Below are 23174 nucleotides of genomic sequence, written 5' to 3'. Positions count from 1 at the left end.
TGTGTGTGTGTTGTTTTTTTGTGCAAATTTGTGAGACGTAAACAAGTCAAGAGGCAGGGTTGGTCATTTTTAGAAAACGTGCATGATTTTGAAAGTAGCATTCCCTCAGTGCTCCTTCTAAAGCCACGCCCCCTCACTAACCTCAGCTCATCGCTTGCATCATCGCCTCGATGTGATGAAGGCATGGATAACTTTAAACAAACAAGTAAAAAACTTCGTATTCATTTTGTCGGGCTGTAATGACGTCATACACTTACATTCAGTATTTTAAGCGTGCAAAGATCATTTACTTAAAGGAGCGGTATGTAACTGACACCTAGTGGTTAAAATGGGTACTGCAGTCTAAATTCTAAACATTGTAGAGAGCTGTCGTCCCCCCCCCCCCCCCCCCCCCCCCCCCCAGCCATCTGGTGGACACTGAAGCTTCAGTGTCCACCACAGGGACAACAGATGGAAATTAGCTAGCTAGCTAAATCTGGTACAAAGCATCTCTTCTCTTCTGAGACTAATGTTTTTTTTTGTACACTGTCCCTGATTCAAATAAACGGTTAATTATTAATTATTATTGTTTATCCAGCTCTGCATGGGTCTGTAAACCTTTCTGTGTTCTAACCTCTCTCCATTTTTCAAAAGCATCTCCAATATTGATCCTAGTTTGAGCACGTTTCTGCTCGTGGAGCTTATTAGAAACATGCAGAGGCTTTTTAGGTCGGGTACAATCACTTCTATCTGAACCACTTCTCTTGACCGCTTCCATCACTGCAACACCTGTTGACCTGATAACTGCTCTCATATCTGGCAAACTGAGGGACGTCCAAAATGGGCCGTGTGGGGGGTCGCCTTAAAAGCGCCTACCTTCTCTGGTCCAAACAAATCCAGAGCATTCAGGAGCAGAATCTAAAGTTAGAAGGAGGACATACTGGCTGCTGCATTGTTGTCAGAGAAGCCAGCACTTCAACATGTTTCCTTAATGATCAGATAGTAAGATACCTTTATCATCTCACTCTCTACACATCTCACTGATTGGACCTTTATCATCTCACTCTCTACACATCTCACTGATTGCTCCTTTAAGTTGATTCAAATATAATGTTACTATTTCAACATGCTGCTGAGGCTGGCACACGCTCCTGTCTCTCATCGGTTAATGGTGCATGTACACTCTAAAACTGAGGAATTGAATCAGCACCAGTGTGTTAAAAGATCAGTTTGTTCCAGTTTAAAAAGAAAACTAAAGTTTATAAGCTCACTCCTGAATAACGCATGTGCACCAGCGTATGATAGAATACCAGAAACAAGAAACATGTCGCAGCGGCAGCAGGCCATGTGAGTCGACTAAGACCATCCCTTTCCTTAGCAACATTTTCCAGGTTCTCCCGGGGGGGATTCAAAGGCCAGACAGGATGTTGAGTGAGCTCTTGATAAAGAAGGAAGTTGAAGTTCTTAAATGAAGACAAAAAGCCGATGAGATGGATGAGGAGTGCTTCTTCACAAACTAGAGTTTCAAAGACAGAGAGCTCTTTGGATACAAGGAAAGATCCCACAACCCAAAAACACAGGAGAGGTCCGACTTGTGTTCTGCTTCGTGGTCAATAAGTCATAACCCAAAATGAGAACGATGACCCGGGAGAGAGTGAGGGGAAACAGTTCCTGGAGTGTCCACTAGAGGCTGGCTGCAGAAGCACAGGAAGTCACATACACACCCATTCTAAAAAGCCTGTTTTTACAGCAGAGATTAACATGTTTACAGCCTGGTTCAAAAAACCAAATAGGTGTGATTAGCTCATGTCTCGATGGACACACACTGTACGGGGGGTGAATGTTTTGATGACTCATCAGTTTTGATTTGATGAAGGATAAGAGTTATTCACAATAAGGCGTGTAGCTGACCTGATTGACAGGTGGGCGCGGTGTAACGGTTTGTCAGGAGGTTTAAAACCCGCCTCAGCTCCAGCTCTCAGCCTGTCGTTAGGTTGACTGAAAGTTAGACTGAGACAGCATTTCCAACATGGAGACCGCCATCGATGGGACTCCAGCGCCCCCTGCAGGAACAGATGGGGGACGTCACTCAGGCTTCACCCAAATGTAATCTTTACAGTCTATGGTTACATACTTTGACCCGTTTCTGTATGTGTTGTTGTGAGATGACTAACATCCCTCCCTCCCTCGCCTCCCCTCTTTAAAGACTTTGTTTACCCTGACGCTGCTGAGTGCTTTATGTCGTTCACCTGATAATGTACACACACACACACGCCCTCTCAGCGCCACCGGTGACAGTTAACCACTGCTGATCTGTTTATGTGGGAGCTGCCACTGGAAGTCAACGTTCCCTGATGAAGACTTGTAAGTCTTGTAAGATTATATATTAAAAGCTTTTCCATTTTCACAAAGCAGTGTGCCCATCCCGAGCACAGACGGGTGCGGCACCACGCTCAAATGCATGTATTTATCTCGGTAAAGCTGGAACAATCAGGTCGTTATATCTTTGTGTATTTAAATAACCCAGAGACGTGCGGTCTGCCTCACCTGTCATCATCAAATTAAAAAACAAATAATGATTAAATAAAATAAATATATAAATATTTTTCTACTGATCTGTGTTATAAATCTTATTTCTGTACGATTACAAAAATTTCAATCATTTTCATGATCAAAATCGCTGAATTTGCATATTTCCTCTAATAACACATACACAGTATTTCACTCACAATCTAGTATTAAAAACTGTTACTTAAACTTATATGTTTATTTTAAAGCGATCATCTTTGTCTATCTTTGTCTATTTTTCATTGTTAGATATTTACAAATAGAAACGATACATTTAAAACAATGGAAATATATTTTTGCCATATATGGAAAAAAAAGGTCAAAGTTATAAAAGCATTAAGCATGATTTACATTTTTTTATTTACTATTTACTTATTTTAATGATAAAAAATCACTGAAATTACATGAAAGCCCTTTATCCAAATCAACGTGATGTAGTTTATAGAGCAGGAGGACATTTATTCATAATGGGATTTTTTTTTTTAAGTATTATTTTCCAATTTGAGAGATGTAGTATGAAAAACATGAGATCACATATGTGTAAAATGATTTTCATGACACTACACCTCTCCTGGGTGCTGAATCTGTGAATATATTTCTAACTTTACCGAAGTATGTGTGTGTAAATAATGCTGATGTGAAACACAACCAGGAGTCAATGTGCAAGCTGCCAATTGAATGGTGAGTTTCAGCTACTCTATAAATGGGTTCATATATTTGTAAATCAGTGCCTCACCACACGTCACTGTAATAACCACGTTGCATCAGAGTTTATCTTCCTTCATTTCTCTGTTTGCTGGCAGAGTGATCACTACTGATCTCTCAACAAGCGTATCAAGTTGCGGCTGAACGACGGCCACTTCATACTGCAAATATGGGTAAGTCTGAGCGGCACTTTTATTTTAAAAACGAAATATTCATGTCATCATTGAGACTGTTTTCAAAATGAATGTTTTTTTTTTTTGTTTTTTTTACATAAATCTTCAAATATCCTGAAGATGCTGCAGGAAAACACTTTCTGTGCTGCATCATTTCAACAGATTTGAATTCACAAATCGAAGGAATGAGACACTGGATTGAGAAATAGATTTTAAAATCCTATTTTACATAAAAAAATGACTTTTTCCAGTTTATGAATTTGAATGAAAGACCAAGAGGAAACTTTGACTAAATAACAGATTAAACTGTTCTTGTGTGTTTTCTCACCAGGCCTGCTGAGCTGGCTGAGGCAGGACACCCGGCTGAAGAACATGGTTCTGCTTGTTGTTTTCATCGCCTTGTTTCTGGACCACATGCTGCTCTCCGTGGTCGGTACGTTCACCTTTTGTCGAACACCGTCTGAACACTGAGATACAACAAGGCATCTTTAGTAATTACATTTTATCTCCTTGACTGATGTCCATGTGCTGATTTGTATGATCTAGTCAAGTCAAATTGATGTGGAGTGAAACAAAGCCAGGCGGGCTGCAGAGAGGAGACGACGTAGAAGTGCAGCCTGTAAAGAGAGAGGCTTTAAAGAAGAACAAATCTTCACCCTCCAGCTGTAACGGCATCACATCCCTTAAAACAACTCAGTGTTGTTGTAGTACTCGAGATCACTTTGAAAAGGTCTCGGTCCCGTCTCGGAATCAAAAGCATTTTTACTCGGTCCTGTCTCGGTCTCGGACTGGGCGGACTCCAGATTTTAAACCAAGACCGGGTCAAGACCACCACTGAAAGGCAATTTTACCATTTACTGTGACTCTGTCTCACCCTGTCTTGGTCTTGGTCTTGACTCTGTCTCGATCCCTAAATGTCTTGGTCTTGACTTGGTCTCACCCTGTCTTGGTCTTGGTCTTGGTCTTGACTCTGTCTCGACCTGCCTTGGTCTTGGTCTTGGTCTTGACTCTGTCTCGATCCCTAAATGTCTTGGTCTTGGTCTTGGTCTTGGTCTTGGTCTTGGTCTTGACTCGGTCTCGACCTGCCTTGGTCTTGGTCTTGACTCTGTCTCGATCCCTAAATGTCTTGGTCTTGACTCGGTCTCACCCTGTCTTGGTCTTGGTCTTGGTCTTGACTCTGTCTCGACCTGCCTTGGTCTTGGTCTTGGTCTTGACTCTGTCTCAATCCCTAAATGTCTTGGTCTTGTCTCGGTCTCAACCTGTCTTGGTCTTGGTCTTGGTCTTGACTCTGTCTCGACCTGCCTTGGTCTTGACTCTGTCTCGATCCCTAAATGTCTTGGTCTTGGTCTTGGTCTTGGTCTTGGTCTTGACTCGGTCTCACCCTGCCTTGGTCTTGGTCTTGGTCTTGGTCTTGGTCTTGGTCTTGACTCGGTCTCGATCCCTAAATGTCTTGGCCTTGGTTTTGTCTCTGTCTCACCCTGCCTTGGTCTTGGTCTTGGTCTTGGTCTTGACTCGGTCTCGATCCCTAAATGTCTTGGTCTTGTCTGGGTCTCGGAGCACTCTGGTCTCGGGTAGTGTGGTCTTGACTACAACACCAGAATGACGCATCATAAAATGTAATTTCTAACATGACATTTAGAGTTTATTATTCTTGACTTTGTTGCCAGTGTCGATTCTTCCCAGTTACCTGTACGAAGCCCAGATCCTCTCTTCAGGGAACGGCACGGACTCACCACTCATCGTCCAGCCTGTGGGAAACAGATCTGTCGTTTATACCCCTCCACACCAGAACCCAGCTCTCTCCGGTGACTCCATCCCGGCCCAAAACTCCCATGATTCAAACTGCTCTGAAACCGGGGATCAGCTGGACACAGTGAACATCAAAGTGGGACTGCTGCTGGCATCAAAGTCCACCGTACAGCTCGTCATGAATCCATTTGTTGGACCGCTCACCGACAGGTAACGCCGACATTCAGGCAGCTCAATTCACTCATTTTCACAAGACTTCTGTTTCGCAATAAAAACACTAAAATAAAATCTTTGAATATCTAAACCTTTATTCCTCAACATACCTGACCCTGATTTAATGTCCTGTATGTTTTAAAGGATCGGATACCACCTCCTGATGTGTGCTGGCTTCTGCATCACCATCTTGGCGACTATCTGTAAGAACCTCTTTTGACCTCATATAGACGACAGCTCTTCTTTCATAACGTTCTCTTTCATACATTATTAATCAAAGTCTTTGTGTTTGTTTCTTTAGTGTTTGCGTTTTCATCGAGCTTCAGCTTAATGCTGTTGGCCAGAGGGTTGCAGGGTGTGGGCGGGTCCTGCTTGTCTGTTGCAGGTGAGATTTACTGAAAATAACTAAAGACACTTTCATGTTCAATGTTAAATGGGTTTTAAATCTAGGATTGAAATTCCTCTCAACGTTATCGATATTCTTTTGTGTTTTGCAGGAATGGCGATGTTAGCCGACACGTACAAAGATGAGAAGGCGAGAGGGCGTGCCATGGGAATAGCTTTCTCTGGTTTGGCTTTAGGGTTGATAGGTGTGTATGCAAACGCTGCTTTCAGGTGCCCAATGAAAATAGCTGGAAAACTGCCATTTCAAATGAGGAGAAGTAACAAAGAGAGTATTGATGGTAAACTTTAGGAAGACATACAATGCTCTCTATGTACTCTATTTGGGAACTTTCCAAGTCTGATGAGAATTGAATGAAATGTCATCAACACGAGTGTGTTATTGACCACATGGTGGTACTGTTAAGTCCATGTCCACTCCCTCCTCTCCCTGCAGCGGGTGCACCTTTCGGCAGCTTGATGTATCAGTTTGTGGGGAAGATGAGTCCATTCCTGGTCCTGGCAGTCATCGCGGTTTTGGGTGGAGGTGCTGTTAATCAAACACAGCTGATTTATGATATGTTCTTTCAGCATCTAATCATCCTGTCGTTTTGTTTCCTCATACAGGTTTACATTCACTGATCTTTCAACCATCACAGGTGCAAACAGAGGTAGAGTACCGGAATTACAAAACATTGTTTAACATATCAAACATTTATCCACTGTAAGCTCCATATACTACCATCAGTTTAAAAAGCATTTAGTTTAAAAGAGTTTCTCATGGGGACCTACTTAAACTGCCAGAACAGTTTCCAGACTTGGTCCTCAAGGGGACTCGTACCGACGACCCTCTGGTTCCTTACAATTCCCTTAGTTGATGCTTTTCTCCAAAGCGACGGACATCAGAGAGTAAGAACACAAGCGAGGATATAGAGAGGAGGAAACAACGTCAGTAAGTGCAAATGAGTGTCTCTTTTTTATTTATTTTTTTGGGGGGCTTTTTGTGCCTTTAATGGAGAGATAGGACAGTGGATAGAGTCGGAAATCAGGGAGAGAGAGTGGGGAATGACATGCAGGAAAGAAGCCACTGCGCCACCAGCGCCCCCAAATGAGTGTCTTTTAAGGAAGAATGTTCAACTTCTTGATCCAGTAGATGTCGGCCTTGAGTTCCAGCATGAAACCAAAACAAACTGCTGTTTGGCCACACCTCCTCCATACTTAAGCCTCCGCTCTCCTCCAGAGACACACCTCCTCCGAAGGAGTTTAGCGCAATAAAGCAGAAGTCATGGGGCTTAAAAACAAACGTAAAACCAGCTAATGTCATCGATTTAATCCGTTTTTGAATTTCACGACTCGAGCTGGTATCTCTCTAAAACTCTTTTCCGTCTCTACAGATGGAAAAAGGGACTCCTCTGCTGACCCTCCTGAGGGATCCATACATACTTATAGCAGCTGGTATTTTCAATCAACTGTTAGACATAAACAGTGCATTACTGAATGTCTCCTCTTTTTTTAGAAATGTCATAATAATATAAATGTTTTTTTGTTTTTTTTCCAGGAGCGATCTGTTTCTCCACGTTGGTCATCGCAGTGATAGAGGCAGCCCTCCCTATCTGGATGATAAAGACCATGTGTGCGAGCAAATGGCAGCTAGGTATTGACACTAACATTTGTTTGTTCTTATGCTCAAAATCTCGGAAACGTTCTTACAGACTTCTCACTTCTCAATGTTGAGCTCTATTGCCTGAAGTCCCATTTTCCTCTGATGTCACACCAAAAACGTCAAATGAGGGCTCTAACACAGTGGTTCTCAAACTTTTTAGACTGTGTACCACCTCCGAAAATATTTGGCTCTCCAAGTACCACCATCATGGTAGATGTTAAAATACACTGTAGGCCTATTTGAACACACATTTCATGCAAGAGGCAAATGAATTCATAAAAAGAATATTATTAATTATTGAGTGCTGGCAGCCACACTGTAGGCCTAATAAGGGCTAGTGATAGAACTGGCACACACAAAAGTGCAGAACAATAAAAATGACAACTTTATACCAACAACCTGTTTGAGAATATTTAGTCTCCAGTGTTTCCCACACAAAGACGATACCTGGGCCCAAGTATATTTCCGACCTGTTCTCATTTAATTTTTCATTTATTCATAAAATTCCTGCGTGCCTGAGAGAGAGAGGGAGCGCGTGAGAGTGCAGGCGCGCGCTCTGCAGGCTCGGTGCAAACAGCACCGCTTAATTATAAGTCTCTGCGTTCAACATAACAAAACTGCCTTTAAAAACAAATCCCTCTCAACTCCTGCGGAGTGTTAAGACAACAAAAGAGAGCAGAATCACATCAGCTTCAGAACAAGAGAGAGAGAGAGAGAGAGAGGGAGGGGGAGCGATAAGGTCTGCTGCATGCATCAAAACTGAAGCTTCTCCTGGCTCCGTTTTAAAAATGTTAATGTACAGCTGCTTGCTTCGGATTGTGTGCTGAACTCCAATAAATAACAGAATATCTGTTAATGTAGGCCTACATTAACAGAATTTAACATTAACAGATATTCTGTTAATGTTAACAGAATATCTGTTAATGTTAACAGAATTTAACATTAACAGATATTCTGTTAATGTTAACAGAATATCTGTTAATGTTAACAGAATTTAACATTAACAGATATTCTTTTAATGTTGTTTCAGTACTGAACTATAACGGGATACCGAGTGGAACTTTTCAAAACGCGGGGGGTACTCCTGTTGTTGTTTATGTCTGTGCATAAATTGAGCAGATTAAAGTTGTTTGTTGCAAAAACTAAATTAATTTAGAGGGGAAAACACATTTGATATAAATACAACCCAATAGATACAAACTAGATAAGAGTACGACAAAAAAAAAATTGTCGTTTTATGCCGAACGGGTTTGTTTTTTTGTATTGTGGAGATTTCTTTGCGTACCGCCACAGGGAGCCCGCGTACCACCGGTGGTACGCGTACCATAGTTTGAGAACCACTGCTCTAACAGTTAGAGGTTAAAAATCACAGAGCTATTTCTCCAGTGCTGTCTCGCTTTGTGTTCAGGCATCGTCTTCCTGCCAGACAGCATATCATACCTCATAGCATCAAATATCTTTGGTCACCTGTCACAGAAACACAACAAAAGGTAAGCTGATAGAATAATATATATTTTGTTTTTAAACTTCCAGTTTTGGGAAATTCTTCACTTTTTTAAAGTAGACTTTTTCGCTGCTGTCCCATCGTCACAGGTCGAATTTCGATTAGAATCGAGCCAATTGACCCTTTGTTGGCTTTCTGATTGGTCTGCTGGCCCGCCCAATCAGCGAGCCCCCTCTCATAGCAACCGTTGCTGGGCTACTTCCAGTTAGACAGACTTTTCCATGGGCCGAGTCTTTTCAATGTCAAGGAGCCTGGCGAAAAAGGGATTTTGTTTAACCTAGTAACAGTAACTAAGGAGGGCGGGGCTTGACAAAGGGTCAATAAGGAAGTTGTACCTCATAAATCTTTGGCCTGATAAGTATCCTACTATAAGAAAAAGGGTTACTTAGCTCACGAACAACAAACAAAAACCAGTCAAATGACTAAGAGCAAATGTCACTGTTATTTTGAAACTTGTTTATCTTCCCAGAGTACTAAACATTTAGTTTTTTATCTCTTTTCACAGCTGGCTATGTGCTTCCATTGGAATGATCACGGCAGGAATAACAACAATTTCTGTGAGTTAATGTCAACACTTGATGTAAAATAATCAGGGATGAATGAACTGCATATGTCAATATTTTATTGACACCTGTTTTACTTAGTAAAGCCTCCAGAGCCCCCCGCAGGAACAGATGTGTGACGTCACTCAGAAAAAGGAAAAAGGACAAAAAAACTGTTCAGGAGAATGGTAGAAAAGTGAAATGTTTGATGTAACAAGGTCGATGATCTCTGTCCGGGAGTTTTTAAGTGAAATAAGACATTCAAAGATGCAGCAGTATTTTTCTTACCAACACTGTGACTACAGGGAGGCACTGCAGTGATTTATCTACGGTACACCTAAAGGGACAAAATAACACGATATTAAAGTATGAAGCTTCACAGATGACTGTACATTTCTCTCTTTGTATTTCAGTTCAGATTTTCCAAGAACATCTATCACTTGCTTGTTCTGAATGCATTTATTGGCTTTTCAATTGGTAAGTCATGCAGCATGGTTGATGTTCATCTAATAAATGACGATAAAGAAATAACATAATTTGTCATCTTGTTTCTGCCAGGCACAGTGGACTCGACGATCATGCCCCTCATGGGTAGATTGGTTGACATTAGACATCGGCCAGTTTATGGCTCTGTTTATGCCATTGCTGATGTCGCAATATGCATTGGATTCTGTGTTGGTGAGCAATTTTTATATCTTCACAGTCCCCTTGTTTTAGGCACTGACCGATATGGGGAGTTTTGGGGAGGATACAGATATTGATATTAGGAAGAAAAAAAACATCCAATACCGATAAATCGGCCGATATCTTCCTTTGATCTATGTTCGATACATAGAGATAGATAGATAAAGATGTTGATCCCTCTAATGCAGTTTTCAAACACTTCTTGAAAAGATATATAATGAAGACAAGATGGTCACTCAACTGGAAAGTAATTGCACCTGGGAATATCGGCCAATATTATCGGCTGGCCAATTAATCGGTCAAGCTCTACTTTGTTTCTGTCAAGGTTTGAAGTATTTTCTCCTTTTCCCTCTTTCCAAAGGTCCAGCTATTTCAGGTCCCATAGTGACATCGATTGGCTTCCCCTGGCTCATGGCAATAGTTGGAGCCGTAACTATCATGTTCGCTCCACTTTGCATCTTTCTGGTGAATCCACCTCGGCAGGAGGAGGTGAGGGGGCGGATGAAAAAGGAAAACTATAAAACAGCTGTTCTTGTTAAAAGCTGTGTTTAGATCACATCATATCATTTCAGTCTTAACCAATTTGTTTCTTGTGTTCTAGTCAATATCGAAAGGAACTTAAGGAAACGCAGCCTGAGAATTTGGACTCCCTCCTCTTGAAAACTTCAATTCAAGTACTGCGACCTCCAAGGTGTTCATAAGAATCTATTGCAACTCCTTTTCTGGCAGGTCTTCCAACTTGAATGTCAATGTTTTATTTGTTTAACAGAGGTGTTTTAGGCACTTTTTTTACACTCACTAATGATTAGAAAAAAGGGGAATTAATTTTTGAATTGTTGTGTCCTGCATGTCTGAGATGTCCACAGGAGCAGCACCACTAAGACCATAAAAGATACTGCTTTCAAGCATTGTCTTATAAACAATTGGATATAAAAAAGAGCACCCAAAGGCATGTGTGGCCATGCTCTTCTCTCATGTTGTTTGTTTTTTGGATTATGTCTCAATAAACAGAAAGTGTGTACAAAACTGCTTACACTTTATGTGTTTACAAAGTGTGACACGACATGCCGTAAGGATCTGGTCCCCAGGCCTTCCTCTTATTTGTATAAGACAGGATGAAAGGCAGTGAACAACTGACATAAAAGAATCCGGCTCTGTACAATGTTATCCACTGATTTCTAAAACAGAAGCTCATCTCATTAATTAATCTCTTTTAAGTGGAATTATTCAGCCTGGAAAGCTGCATGTCTTGCTGCTATTTATTGATATTGCTGCTGGTGGTGGTGGGGGTGTTTGGTGCCTTGCTCAAGGGCACCTCAGCAGTGCTCAGGAAGTGAACTGACACCTCTCCAGCTTCCAGACCAAATTTTCAGATTTGGTCCACACCAGGACTTGAACCCGTGACTGTCTGGTTCTTAACCCAAGTCCTTACAGACTGAGCTACTGCCGCCCAGAATCACTGGTAAATAAGTGAATCAGTTGTTGCTGATGATGTAAAGTCACCCTTTATGGCAATCAACACAAGAAGTACCCCAGGGATCTATCCTGGGGTCACTTGTATTTTCATTGTATATTCATTTATTGGCAACTTTTCGGTACAAGACCTCAACATGGGCATGACATCATAAATAGGAAGTGGCTACAAGCCTGCAACCAATCATCATTAAGACGTCAGCTCTGAATAATCAAATTAATAAACAAACATCAGCTTCTCGGTTGAGAACAAATCGAGAAAAGAAAATACAGAAAGCCTAAGAGGCATTTTGAAATATTTTCCCAATACACCATTTTTTTGTTCAGGCAAAAATAAAGATCCCAAAAGACAAAACAAGATCCAAACACAAAATCAGAAACACTGCAGCAGATCAAACGCTCAAAAAATGTCCAGTATCATTCTTCATACTTAGTCACATAAATACCCCAAAAAATAGTAAAGTCCCAAAAAACGCACAGATGTTCCACAAGGATCAGATGTGGGCCTCCTTCTCTTTAGCATGATTAGCTACTTCCTTACGAGGCAGGCTGCACAGCTACACATCCTGACAAACTGTACTCATCTGGACTAAATACCTTTCCTGCAATTCCATCAATATGGAGCTACCAGCGTCTTATACCTGCTGTATCACATTATATTGCAATGAAAATGCATTCAGGGAAACATCACTGATATTCCTTTGATGTCAGAAATCTTGGAAAGAAGGACAAGGGGAAAGGAATAGGCAATAGGCAATTTTCTTTAGATGCGAGAATGAGAACACCGATAGAATGAAGTTTAATTAATATAATCGCTTATTGAAGACTTGCAAGGTTTGTTCTCACGCCATCCTGCAAATGTTAAAACACCAAGCTATGACTAACAAGTCTAGTGTGTGCAGAGGTTTGTTTGTGGTTTTTGGTTGCAGCCAAGAGTCATTTTCCCGTGAACAGTGACGGTAAACAGTGGATTATTGACTGAGACGTATGCTTTATGTCAGTAAAGTCATCTTGTAGGATGTATCCATTTGGCCAGGATATCCGGGTCCTCCTTTATTGAAGTTTCCCAACTTTTATAAGTCCAACTATCCTGGTTGTTAATAGAGCAGTCAAATCTAAAGCTGCATTCAAATCACAGGCCTTTTACTTTTAAACACCAAATGTAAACCTTATCGTTGTGTTACAAAAAAACAAAACAGAAACAAATCTGGTAAGATCTACTGTTTGGGAATGATCAATGTTACAACTTGATACCAATCCTTCCTAAACTAGATCAATGAGTTTCAAATAAGTCACAAAATGTGGGTCTTTTTTACGGCTCCAGGTTGAAGACAGACATCGCCCATGGCATGATGTTCTCAGGCTGTTCGTCTGTTTCGTCCACATTTTGTAAACCTACTTAAGAAATGCTAAAGGACTCTAAAGTCTCTGAAGCTGTTTTCACATAAACTGGAAAATATCTAGATAATTTCAGGATGACTGCTATTGGAAATTTCCCCTGGTGGGCGAGCACAGTCACAAGGTAGCCATGAATGCGACAGTGACGCAGTCGTATAATTGGATGTTATGAGGGAACATGGGAGCAGAATAATCCATTTGTCAAACTGACCACACCTCTGTTTGGGTGAAAACTAGCGCTGTGAGAGTTCTGGTGGTTAATCAGAAAACCCTTGGAATGCCATGACTTTAAAAAACACAATTTTAAGGACAGTAAAATAAAAGTTCTGAGGCTTTTGGCCAGAGAGGATGGAGGATCTGTGGGAGGGCTGTGTGTCACAGAGATCTCTGTGTGTAACAGCAGGAGCTGTGAACTTTCTCTCTTCATTCTTCATGATGTGTTTGACAAACAAACATATTATGAATAATGACCTTCAAGTCTGTCATAAAGATTTCAGCAGCACTGAAGGTGTTGAACTGAAGGTGAAGGTGTTGATGCGTGTATCTTCACTGTGGCTTGTAAACAGTTTGATGCTGCTCTTTTATATCAATATTATGTGTGCATGGCTATCATGAATAGAATTAGAATACTACCAAAGCTTTAAAAAAAAAAAGAATAACATCTTTGAGTATGTGTGCAATCAGACCGTGTGCAGGAGATTGTCTGCATTTTTTTTATGATTCAAAAAACAAAATTTTACTTTTTTTTGTTGTAAGAGTTGAAAGGTTATCACAGGAAAGCAGCAGGATTCAGAAGTCAACTTAAGCAAATTAAAGAAGGTTAAAAAGACACTCCTGACAGAAGAAGGAAATAGTGGGTGCTTGTGTTGTAGTGCCCAAGATCGGTCTTGGTCTCGAGACCACTTTTTGAAGGTCTCTGTCATGACTCGCAATCGAAAGCATTTCTACTCGGCATTGTCTCCGTCTCAGACTGGGCGGACTCTGGATTTGATATCAAGACCAGTCAAGACCACCACTGTGAGGCTCCACGTCATTCCTGTGAGTAGAAGGGAAACGCCCCTTTAATTCATTAGTAGTTTGATTATGACGTATTAGCTTTAACTCCCAGTTTCTGTGTCTGTTTGGTAAATGGTAAATGGACTTGAGTTTATAGAGCGCTTTTCTAGTCTTTTGCTACACCTGCTTTTTCCCACCCGCTCGATTTGCAAGAGAGTAGCTGATAGTTGGCTTTATGTTCATCTGACTGCAGTAAAACGTTGTGAAAGCATGAACAGTATACACAGGCCTGTATGTACAACACGCTGAGTGAAAAACTACTGATTACGTTTTTTGGGATAAAGATAAAATCAAGATTAATTTCTCAGTCCTAGTTCTTACTGTGGAAAAGAGGGGACAGTTAGTTTCTTAAACAGCTGTTCATTGGGGTGCCGATGGCCTAGCGGCTAGGTCACGCCCCATGCATGGAGGATATCGTCTCCAAGCAGGTGGCCCGGGTTCAAATCTGAACTGCTTTCCCGCATGGCATTCCCAATCTCTCTCCCTGTGGTTTCCAACTCACTGCCCTATCAAAAAAAGGCAAAAAGACTAAAAAAATATATCTAAAAAAAAAAGCTGCGTAATTAAGTTTTCCAACAGGATGACATGGCGGATGACAACAGCTGACTGCAAACCTTACCCCCAGGTGTTCAGATTGTTTAACAACTCTCTTGTTTGCCGACTTATATTAAGAATGTAAATAAAAAAACAGGTCTTAAATGTAAATAGGAGGAGGAGAAAAACAGAGCTAACAAAATCCACATGATGTAAGGAGAATGAGAGTTAGTTGGACTGGGTGATTACCTACTGTCCAACATACCTCCACTTCCGTTTCATAGGAATGCTTCTCTGACACTCAACTGATTGGACTTTTTTTTTTTTACATTTTCAGGGTCGCAAAATATGGAAGAGCATGTCAGCCATGGTAGGAAAACCTGCATGTCCCATTTGTGTTATAGATGCTTTTCTTTTGATCAAACCCTGAAGTTAAAACTGATTGGTGGTTGTTGATGTACAGTTCATTCCTTTTACTTCTTGTCAGCAGCAGCGGTAAAGACAAACGGATCACACGGATACGTTTTGTCCCCTGAAAATTGTGACATCGACATTTTGGACAATGGAAGAACGATCAATGATTTCATAGACATCAAAATTAAAGAGACTGCCTCGGGGGTAGGTACCATTTCAGTTGGAGATCGATTCAATGTTGGGTTTTTTAAAAATCAAATGTTAATTCTGCTTTATTCTGTCAGGAAAATGAAGAGCCCTTCCTGGTGGCCAATCTGGATAGTATGTTCAAGAGGCACCTCAGGTGGCTCAACAACTTACCTCGAGTCAAGCCCTTCTATGCGGTGAAGTGCAACAACACACCAGCAGTCGTGCAGATGTTGCGAGCTCTGGGCACGGGTTTTGACTGTGCAAGCAAGGTGAGGAATAAATGCTCCAAACGCTTTCGATCTTTATCACAGAAGAAAAGGTTGTTCCTTCTCTTACCAGTTTTCTTTTTTTCCACACACGTTTTTTGGTTGGAACAGGGCGAGATTCAGCTGGCCCTGTCGCTCGGAGTGGCGCCAGAAAAAATAATTTACGCTCATACCACCAAACCGCGGTCGCACATCAAATACGCCTGTTCCCGTGGAGTCAACATGATGACGTTCGATAGTGAGGATGAACTCCTCAAGATTTCTCAGGGTCATCCCAACGCCAAGTGAGTGTGATGTTTCTGCTTCTATGTTTAGGACGTCAAAAGGTTTGATGCTTCTCGATAACATTTGTTTAAAATGATACAATTTCCGTTAGGTTGATAGTATCGAAAAAGTACCAAAGCGAAAAAGGAAAAAAACAAAAAAACAACACCTACTTCATTAGAAAGGCGAGGCAAAGCGGAATGAATCCATCAAAAGTTGCAGGCAAACTCCAGCACACTTCCTCTAATTGGACAAAAACGAGGTTCTCCTCATTGGCACCAGATCCACAATTTCAAAAGTTGACAGTTTTTCTCTCACTATTGATCACTCCGAGCGGCTGTGGCTCAGTGGCCTCTCAAATGGAAGGTGGGGGATTTGATCCCCAACGCCTGTGTTAGATTTGATAATCTGTACATTTTGTCTTTTTGTATCGTTGTTGTTATCTCTGCTTCCTAAGGTGACCTGCTAGTAGCATATCAAAGTTTAAACTTCTGTCATCGTGATGAACTTGTATAAACTCTCGACGAAATGAAGTGTTGATCAGAAGAAATCTTTGCATCACTTTTGTAGGCTGATCCTCCGCATCGCAGTGGACGACTCCAAGGCTCTGCTCAGACTCAGCCTGAAGTTTGGAGCTAAGCTGGAGACGGTTGACAAGCTGCTGGAACGTGCCGGAGAGCTGGGCTTGGAGGTCATTGGGGTCAGCTTCCATGTGGGGAGCGGGTGCACTGAATGTGGGGCGTTCAAGCAAGCCATAGCCAACGCCCGGCAAGTCTTTGACATAGCGGTGAGTCGTCGGCATATTGTCAAACATTATACAAATACAGCAGACTTTAATATTTAGAGGAGGAGCCTGCGATTGGTTGAAGTTTGTTGGAATGACTCGCAGAGATGATTTAGCCAACATGCTCGTTCTCAAAAGAAGTGGGAGCCTTCAAAGAAATACGGTTGATAATAGAAAAGGAGTGTTTACAACTTGATTTAGTGGAACTGGAAATGTGTGGAGCATTTCATTACGAGAAAAAAAGTTAGCCATCTTTTCCCAAAGTCAATCAAGATATTTAATAGATTGATCAAACCAGAATGCTGCAGCCAATAGAATAGACTCATATCTCTTCATAAAGGGTGTTTTATTATATTGGGGCGGCTGTGGCTCAGTGGTAGTGTCGGCCGTCTCTCAACTGGAAGGTCGGGGTTTGATCCCCAGCTCCTGCAGCCACATGTCCGACGTGTCCTTGGGCAAGACACTTAACCCCAAGTTGCTTCTGCTGCTTCGTCTGCGGGGTATGAATGTGTATGAATGGATGAGTTACTTCTGATGGTCACTGGTACAGAAAGGTCTACCATCAGGGTGTGAATGTGTCGGTGTGACCTGCGTTGTAAAAGGCTTTGAGTAGTCAGAAGACAAAGAAAAGCACTCTACAAGCTCAAGACCATCGATGTGTTTTTTCAGATTCTGATGGGGTTCCAAATGCGTCTCCTGGATATCGGCGGAGGCTTCTCTGGGAGAGAGGACTTTCAAGTGAAATTTGAAGAGGTAACAGTGAGACATCTTCCTGGAGGTCATTTTGGATTTATGTGAGCAAAAATAGTGTGAGCTGAAATCTTGATGGAGTTTCTATGCTCTTTTGCTTTTTCTCCCAGTTTTCAGAAGTAATTAACGACGCCCTCGAGAAATACTTTCCCTCTGATTTTGGGGTGCAGGTCATTGCCGAACCGGGGCGGTACTACGTGGAATCAGCCTTCACACTGGCGGCCAACGTCATGGCCAGACGAGTCATCACAGGTGACGTTGGAGAACTTTGCAGTAAAGTATAGATCTTATGAAGCCTATTTAACAAGTCAGGATGAACTTTAAGGTTCACCTTGGTGGGAAATTGGCTTCCCAGTAAACTAAACATATGACACAAACCATTAAAACCTAGCTTAGCATTTAGCAGCGAATAATTAAGATGAATGAAGACGAGTCTTTGCAATCCTAACCCAAATTATAGATTAAGGCGGTCAAAATGTTTTATAATCTGTTATGTGGATGATCGACAGTATCAAAAAGGACCAAAGCTTTAAATAAAATATATCTATTTCTTAATGAGAAGAAAGAATCCATCAACATTTACACCACCTTAACTGCACAAATTCACTGGCAATGTTCTGGTACAGAAACTTTTCCATTGGCCTTGTATAATTTAGACCAGTAATTCTCAAAGTGGGGTCCCAGGACCCCCAGGGGTCTGCGAACCATAGCTTGGGGGTCCGCGGAATAATTTACAAACAATTGTAAAAGTGTGCATATCATTGAAAAAGCATATCTACAAACTGGGACCTCTTGCACCAATAAAATCAGCTATTTTGTCCAAAACTCCCGCCCACTTCAGTTTTATGCCATTAGATTAATTCTGATATGATCGTGACATGTCTGTCACTTCATAGTGAGCAACGATTAAAAAAAAACTCAAAACAAAAAACACCTCGGAGCCAACATTTTGTCAAAGTTTATCAAATAAATTACTTGGAAAGTATAAATGTAGCCTAATTCTATCATTGCAAAGTACTACATAGTACATTATTACATAGTATTAATATATGCTTATCAACGTTATGATAATGAGGGGGGTCCTTGGAAAAAGTTTCTCACCTGAAAGGGGTCTATGGTCTAAATATGTTTCAGAAACCCTGATTTGGAAATAGTGAGGAGTTTGCTCTCCATTTTTGATAATGGAAAACAAAAAATCACCCAACACAGGAAGCCTAGGACTTCTACTTTTGCATCGTTCGATAGTAGTAGAAGATGGTACAGAAGTTTAAAGTTAAGGTATTAAGATATCCTCATTAGATGTTATGGTTTTGCATCAAAACTTTGTTCTACAATTCACTTAGCAGACGTTTTTATCCAAAGTGACATACATCAGAGAGTAAAAGTTAAAGTTTATTTAAATTACAAGGCGATGCCCACTTGTCACCAAGGGCCCCTTCACATATGAAGTTTGGTGGACCCAGGGGTGAAGTAGCAACGTTGCTGCTTCGCTTTGCGTTCACTCTGCACTTTGTGATGCGCACTAAAGCCTGTCAAAGGGAGTCGGCCACCGTAGCCACCCGCCACTAGTCGAGGCTCTAGCTCCAATCAGGGGCTTCTACCATCCTTAATGCTGCACTCTGACCTGATGGTAAACAGCAGGACAATGGAAGAATGACGTCCCATGGCGTGGTGCAATTTGTCAACATTTTGATCCATAAAAATGGAGATTTTTGTGTGAGGTTAAACTGGCAAATCAACCAAACACCCCCCCATGCCAAACGGAGTATACGACAAAGCACACCAGAGTTCAAACGGACCAAACAGCTCTGGTGTGAAACTCTAAATGTCTTTATCAGGAAATATTCTGCGATCATTATTTTAAACTCAGAATTCTGTCTTCTTACTTATTGTGTTCCGTGTTTCCTCATGGACCAATTATACTAATGTCATTATTGGCTTTATTTAATTTTCAACCATTTTCATTTTAATGATTTTGTTTGTGTGTTTTTTCCAGATGATGAGGAAAACAGCCCTGACAAGGTGATGATGTACTACCTTAACGACGGCGTGTACGGCTCCCTAAGCTGCCTCATCAATGACGCCGCTCACACTGCGGTGGAGCCGTACCTACACAGGGTAAATATAAAAAAACAACCTTGTTAGATTAAAACAGATGGATTTTGGGCTGATGATCGTATAACCCGTGTGTTGTTTTGTAAAACAGGCCGTTGACAACAGTGAGAAAAGATACCCCTCTGTGGTCTGGGGCCCGACCTGCGACTGCCTGGACAAAGTCACCGACAGCTACTGGTTCCCAGAGCTGCGCGTCGGGGACTGGCTTCTCGTCGACCACATGGGGGCGTACTCTGTCAGTATAGCCACCGACTTCAACGGCTTCGAGAGAGCGAATATCTACTCTGTGATCAGTTCAGAGATTCTGCAAGCCTTAAACCTCTCCAACACCTACGACATTATCCACGCATGACCCGATAGCACTTCAAATGATCGGCCTGCTGCCTGTCAAACCCAACATGTCGTTTTCCCTCATAATTTTATCTCTCATAATAAATAACACTTATAACTTAACAATGTCAACTTTAAAGTCTTCATATGTGATTGTTCACACTTAAATATATAAATCAAGTATATCCTCTGAAAATAACTCTGTGAGTCATGACTGTCTACAATGGGTGTAACACCCGAGTCCCACTGTCTGTGATGTTTTCAGAGTTTTCAGAGTCCTATCTTCACTTTGTTTACATCGCCAGGACAGCGGCTGACTCCTCCCCTCGTGTATAAAAGTTGTTTAATTGAGGGACTAGAGAAAAGAAGAATAACATACTGTACTCACTGCTTAACTGTGTTTCTAGATCACGCTCATTTCAGGTAAATTTACATGCAGTGTGAAGATACGAGCATAATAAAGATTGCTAGCATTAGCATGCTAACACAACAATGCAGCGCGAGTTGTTTTGGTTTCATGCTGGTGCTCAAGGGCGACATCTGCTAGATCAAAAAATCACATAAAGACTTTAAGCAAAAGACAGTAGAGATGTCACATTACCAAAATTAAACCAATGATATCGATTTCATTCAATGACGGCAACAAAAACAAAGTCCTATAGGCTCTCAGAGTTGGGTCATTTCTTTCGTTTTGAATTATCAGAAACTGCAGGAAGAATCCTGCACACTGTCTAAACTCAGCACATCACAGAGGGAGATGTTGAAGTCAGTCTTGGATGATACAATATCGATTATCAGGTCAAAATATGCACGCTATCTTTCTCGGTAAATACAACATGGTTGATTTTATTTTAAGATTTTTGTGAAGTGAAGTTGATCTGATTCTAACGACAATGCCAGCCCAAGAAAAAAAAAAAAAAAAAGTGAAACAGTTTGCTATGCCTCCTCTGTTTAAAGAATAAATGACTTGTTTGTGTGTGTGTGGATGTTTGATTTATTTACTTCTTGTGCCTGAACCTCCCTTCAGAATAACTTTGTTTGATCTGCTATGTTATAGGCGGGGGTAAATCAGTAACAGCTTCAGCAGTTCGGGTTAGGGTGAGGCAGCACCAGTGATCAGGTCAACAGGTGTTGCAGTGATGGAAGTGGTCAAGAGAAGTGGTTCAGATAGAAGTGATTGTACCCGACCTAAAAAGCCTCTGCATGTTTCTAATAAGCTCCACGAGCAGAAACGTGCTCAAACTAGGATCAATATTGGAGATGCTTTTGAAAAATGGAGAGAGGTTAGAACACAGAAAGGTTTACAGACCCATGCAGAGCTGGATAAACACTGAAGCTTCAGAGTCCACCACATGGTGACCTGTGTGAGCATGGACTCTAAAGAGGAGGGGGGGGGGGGGGGGGGGGACAGCTCTCTATGATGCTTTGAATTAACAGAAGTGACAGAGTTAGTCAGACAGCACAAAACATGTCCATCCATTCTTTATCTGTAACGCTTTTCCTGCAGGTTCAGGGTCGCGGGGTGGGGGCTGGACCTGATCCCAGAGCATGTCTCAAGCCCAGAGTACCCAGAGAGAACCCCACGCTGACACTCATGCACGGGGGAGAACACGTTAACTCCACACAGAGAGAGTCCATGTTTGAGGGGGATTTGAACGTGCGTTCGAGTTGTCCCTCCTATCTCCTTTCACTATTCTCTTCACCTTAACCCCGGGGAAATGTCATGAGGTCAAGGAAAGATGTTAGGAGAATTCATAAAGGACTTAGGGAAAGGCGATCTCGTTGCTCTGACAATCCGACCACAATTTCCACTAGGCCACGTCATTCAATGCGACGGGCCGGCGGAGGTTAATGACGTGGGTCCGCTGTGGTGAAACTACAATGTTCAGAAAATGGACTACAAAAAGCGCATCTATAAAACTTTCCCCTGTGCCTTCTTACCGGTGAAATAATCCTGATCACCACGAGGTTGGGATTGAAATAAAATAAATATAGACCACCAGGCTACAAGTAAGAAAAGTGAAACCATCAGCTTCCTGTCCACTCAGAAATCAACATCAACATAAATATGATTGGATCAAATGAATTGTTACATTTATGCAAGATATAACCTACACATAATGTTTTAAACATACAAATGTACGCAAAGCATTCTTAAGTGAATGAAATATGTTAAATAAAACATCATCTTGATAAAAATTTCTCTTTTTATCCCTTACATGATCTGTGTCACTTCACGATCATCGTTAATGTTCGTGAACGGTCGGATGCGCGACTCGCTCTAAATGTTGCGGCCGAAAGGAATTGTGGGGCGTCATATCTCATCTCCTTTCCTAAAGGATGGTCCAGTGCATCCTAAAGGAGGTTACAAAGGAAGCATTGACCCACCTTTCCTTAACTTTTAGAGAATTCGAACGGCTCTTATCATGGCCGCCACTTAAATGCTTCCGGGTCATTTCACTCAGTTAGGAACCTTCCTGAACAAAAATGACAATTCGAACGCATTGATTTGTATGGAAGCCCATTTACCGCCAGTAAAACAATTTAATTAAATATTTTGACTTATCTCATAATTTTGACTTTATATCTCATAGTTTCGACTTTATATCGACTTTATATCTCATAATTTCGACTTTATATCGACTTTATATCTCATTATTATGACTTTATATCTCATAATTTTGACTTTATATCTCATAATTTCGACTTTATATCTCATTATTATGACTTTATATCTCATAATTTTGACTTTATATCTCATTATTATGACTTTATATCTCATAATTTTGACTTTATATCTCATTATTATGACTTTATATCTCATAATTTCGACTTTATATCTCATTATTATGACTTTATATCTCATAATTTCGACTTTCTATCTCATAATTTCGACTTTATATCTCATTATTATGATTTTATATCTCATAATTTCGACTTTCTATCTCATAATTTCGACTTTATATCTCATAATTTCGACTTTATATCTCATAATTTTGACTTTTTATCTCGTTATTATGACTTTATTATTTTCATTTTTATTTTTTTAACTGGCGGAAATGGGCTCCCATACATTTGAACCAGGACAGACTTTTTAATGTGGTTTCTAGTTGCAGTTTGTCTTTCTGGCCACTAGATGTCGCCCTGCACATCATAACCGCCTCATGATGACAGCTGCTGGTTTAATCTGTTGTTGTCTGTGCAGCACACACACACTTCGTTGGCCACGCCCCTAACGGTGAATAATTCATCACCTCCCGTCGCTGGATGAGTCTCGTGCCACCGGAGCTCCTCTCAGACGTCAGCTCGTGCTCACCGGCAGGACGGAAGGGGATAATGGAGAAAAGACCCCCACCCGCCTGACGGTCAGGATTATTACTAATAAACGGTGATGAATGGAGAATAAGGGAGAGTGGGAATCACGACTCCGCCCGTTTTCT

The 23174-nt window shown here is 41.3% G+C and overlaps 3 protein-coding genes across 3 annotated transcripts in view; all 3 read left to right on the top strand.

Annotated features, from left to right (window-relative positions):
* The first annotated feature begins 3421 nt into the window (after positions 1-3421).
* On the top strand, positions 3422-10783 carry LOC132954471 (synaptic vesicular amine transporter-like). The gene is made up of 16 exons (XM_061027025.1): positions 3422-3425; positions 3757-3858; positions 5093-5384; positions 5532-5590; positions 5689-5772; positions 5885-5977; positions 6226-6315; positions 6396-6439; positions 7163-7223; positions 7327-7422; positions 8840-8921; positions 9441-9492; positions 9891-9954; positions 10036-10155; positions 10523-10650; positions 10763-10783. The coding sequence occupies exons 1-16, from the start codon at positions 3422-3424 to the stop codon at positions 10781-10783; spliced, it is 1392 nt and encodes a 463-aa protein (XP_060883008.1).
* Positions 10784-14804: 4021 nt separating this feature from the next.
* LOC132954536 (ornithine decarboxylase-like) lies at positions 14805-19839 on the top strand. The gene is made up of 10 exons (XM_061027104.1): positions 14805-14895; positions 14943-14992; positions 15113-15240; positions 15321-15494; positions 15603-15775; positions 16326-16542; positions 17209-17292; positions 17400-17567; positions 19294-19407; positions 19496-19839. The coding sequence occupies exons 2-10, from the start codon at positions 14971-14973 to the stop codon at positions 19754-19756; spliced, it is 1341 nt and encodes a 446-aa protein (XP_060883087.1). The 5' UTR covers positions 14805-14895; positions 14943-14970; the 3' UTR covers positions 19757-19839.
* A 3151-nt stretch (positions 19840-22990) lies between these two features.
* tanc2a (tetratricopeptide repeat, ankyrin repeat and coiled-coil containing 2a) overlaps positions 22991-23174 on the top strand; it is a 41715-nt gene continuing 41531 nt past the window's right edge. The window contains exon 1 of the mRNA XM_061026749.1: positions 22991-23174. This exon is cut by the window's right edge and continues 131 nt beyond it. The gene's annotated coding sequence lies outside the window, so the exon portion shown is untranslated.

Source organism: Labrus mixtus, chromosome 20 (assembly GCF_963584025.1).
Source record: "Labrus mixtus chromosome 20, fLabMix1.1, whole genome shotgun sequence".
Taxonomy (NCBI): domain Eukaryota; kingdom Metazoa; phylum Chordata; class Actinopteri; order Labriformes; family Labridae; genus Labrus; species Labrus mixtus.
This window is presented reverse-complemented; position numbering and strand designations above follow the sequence as displayed.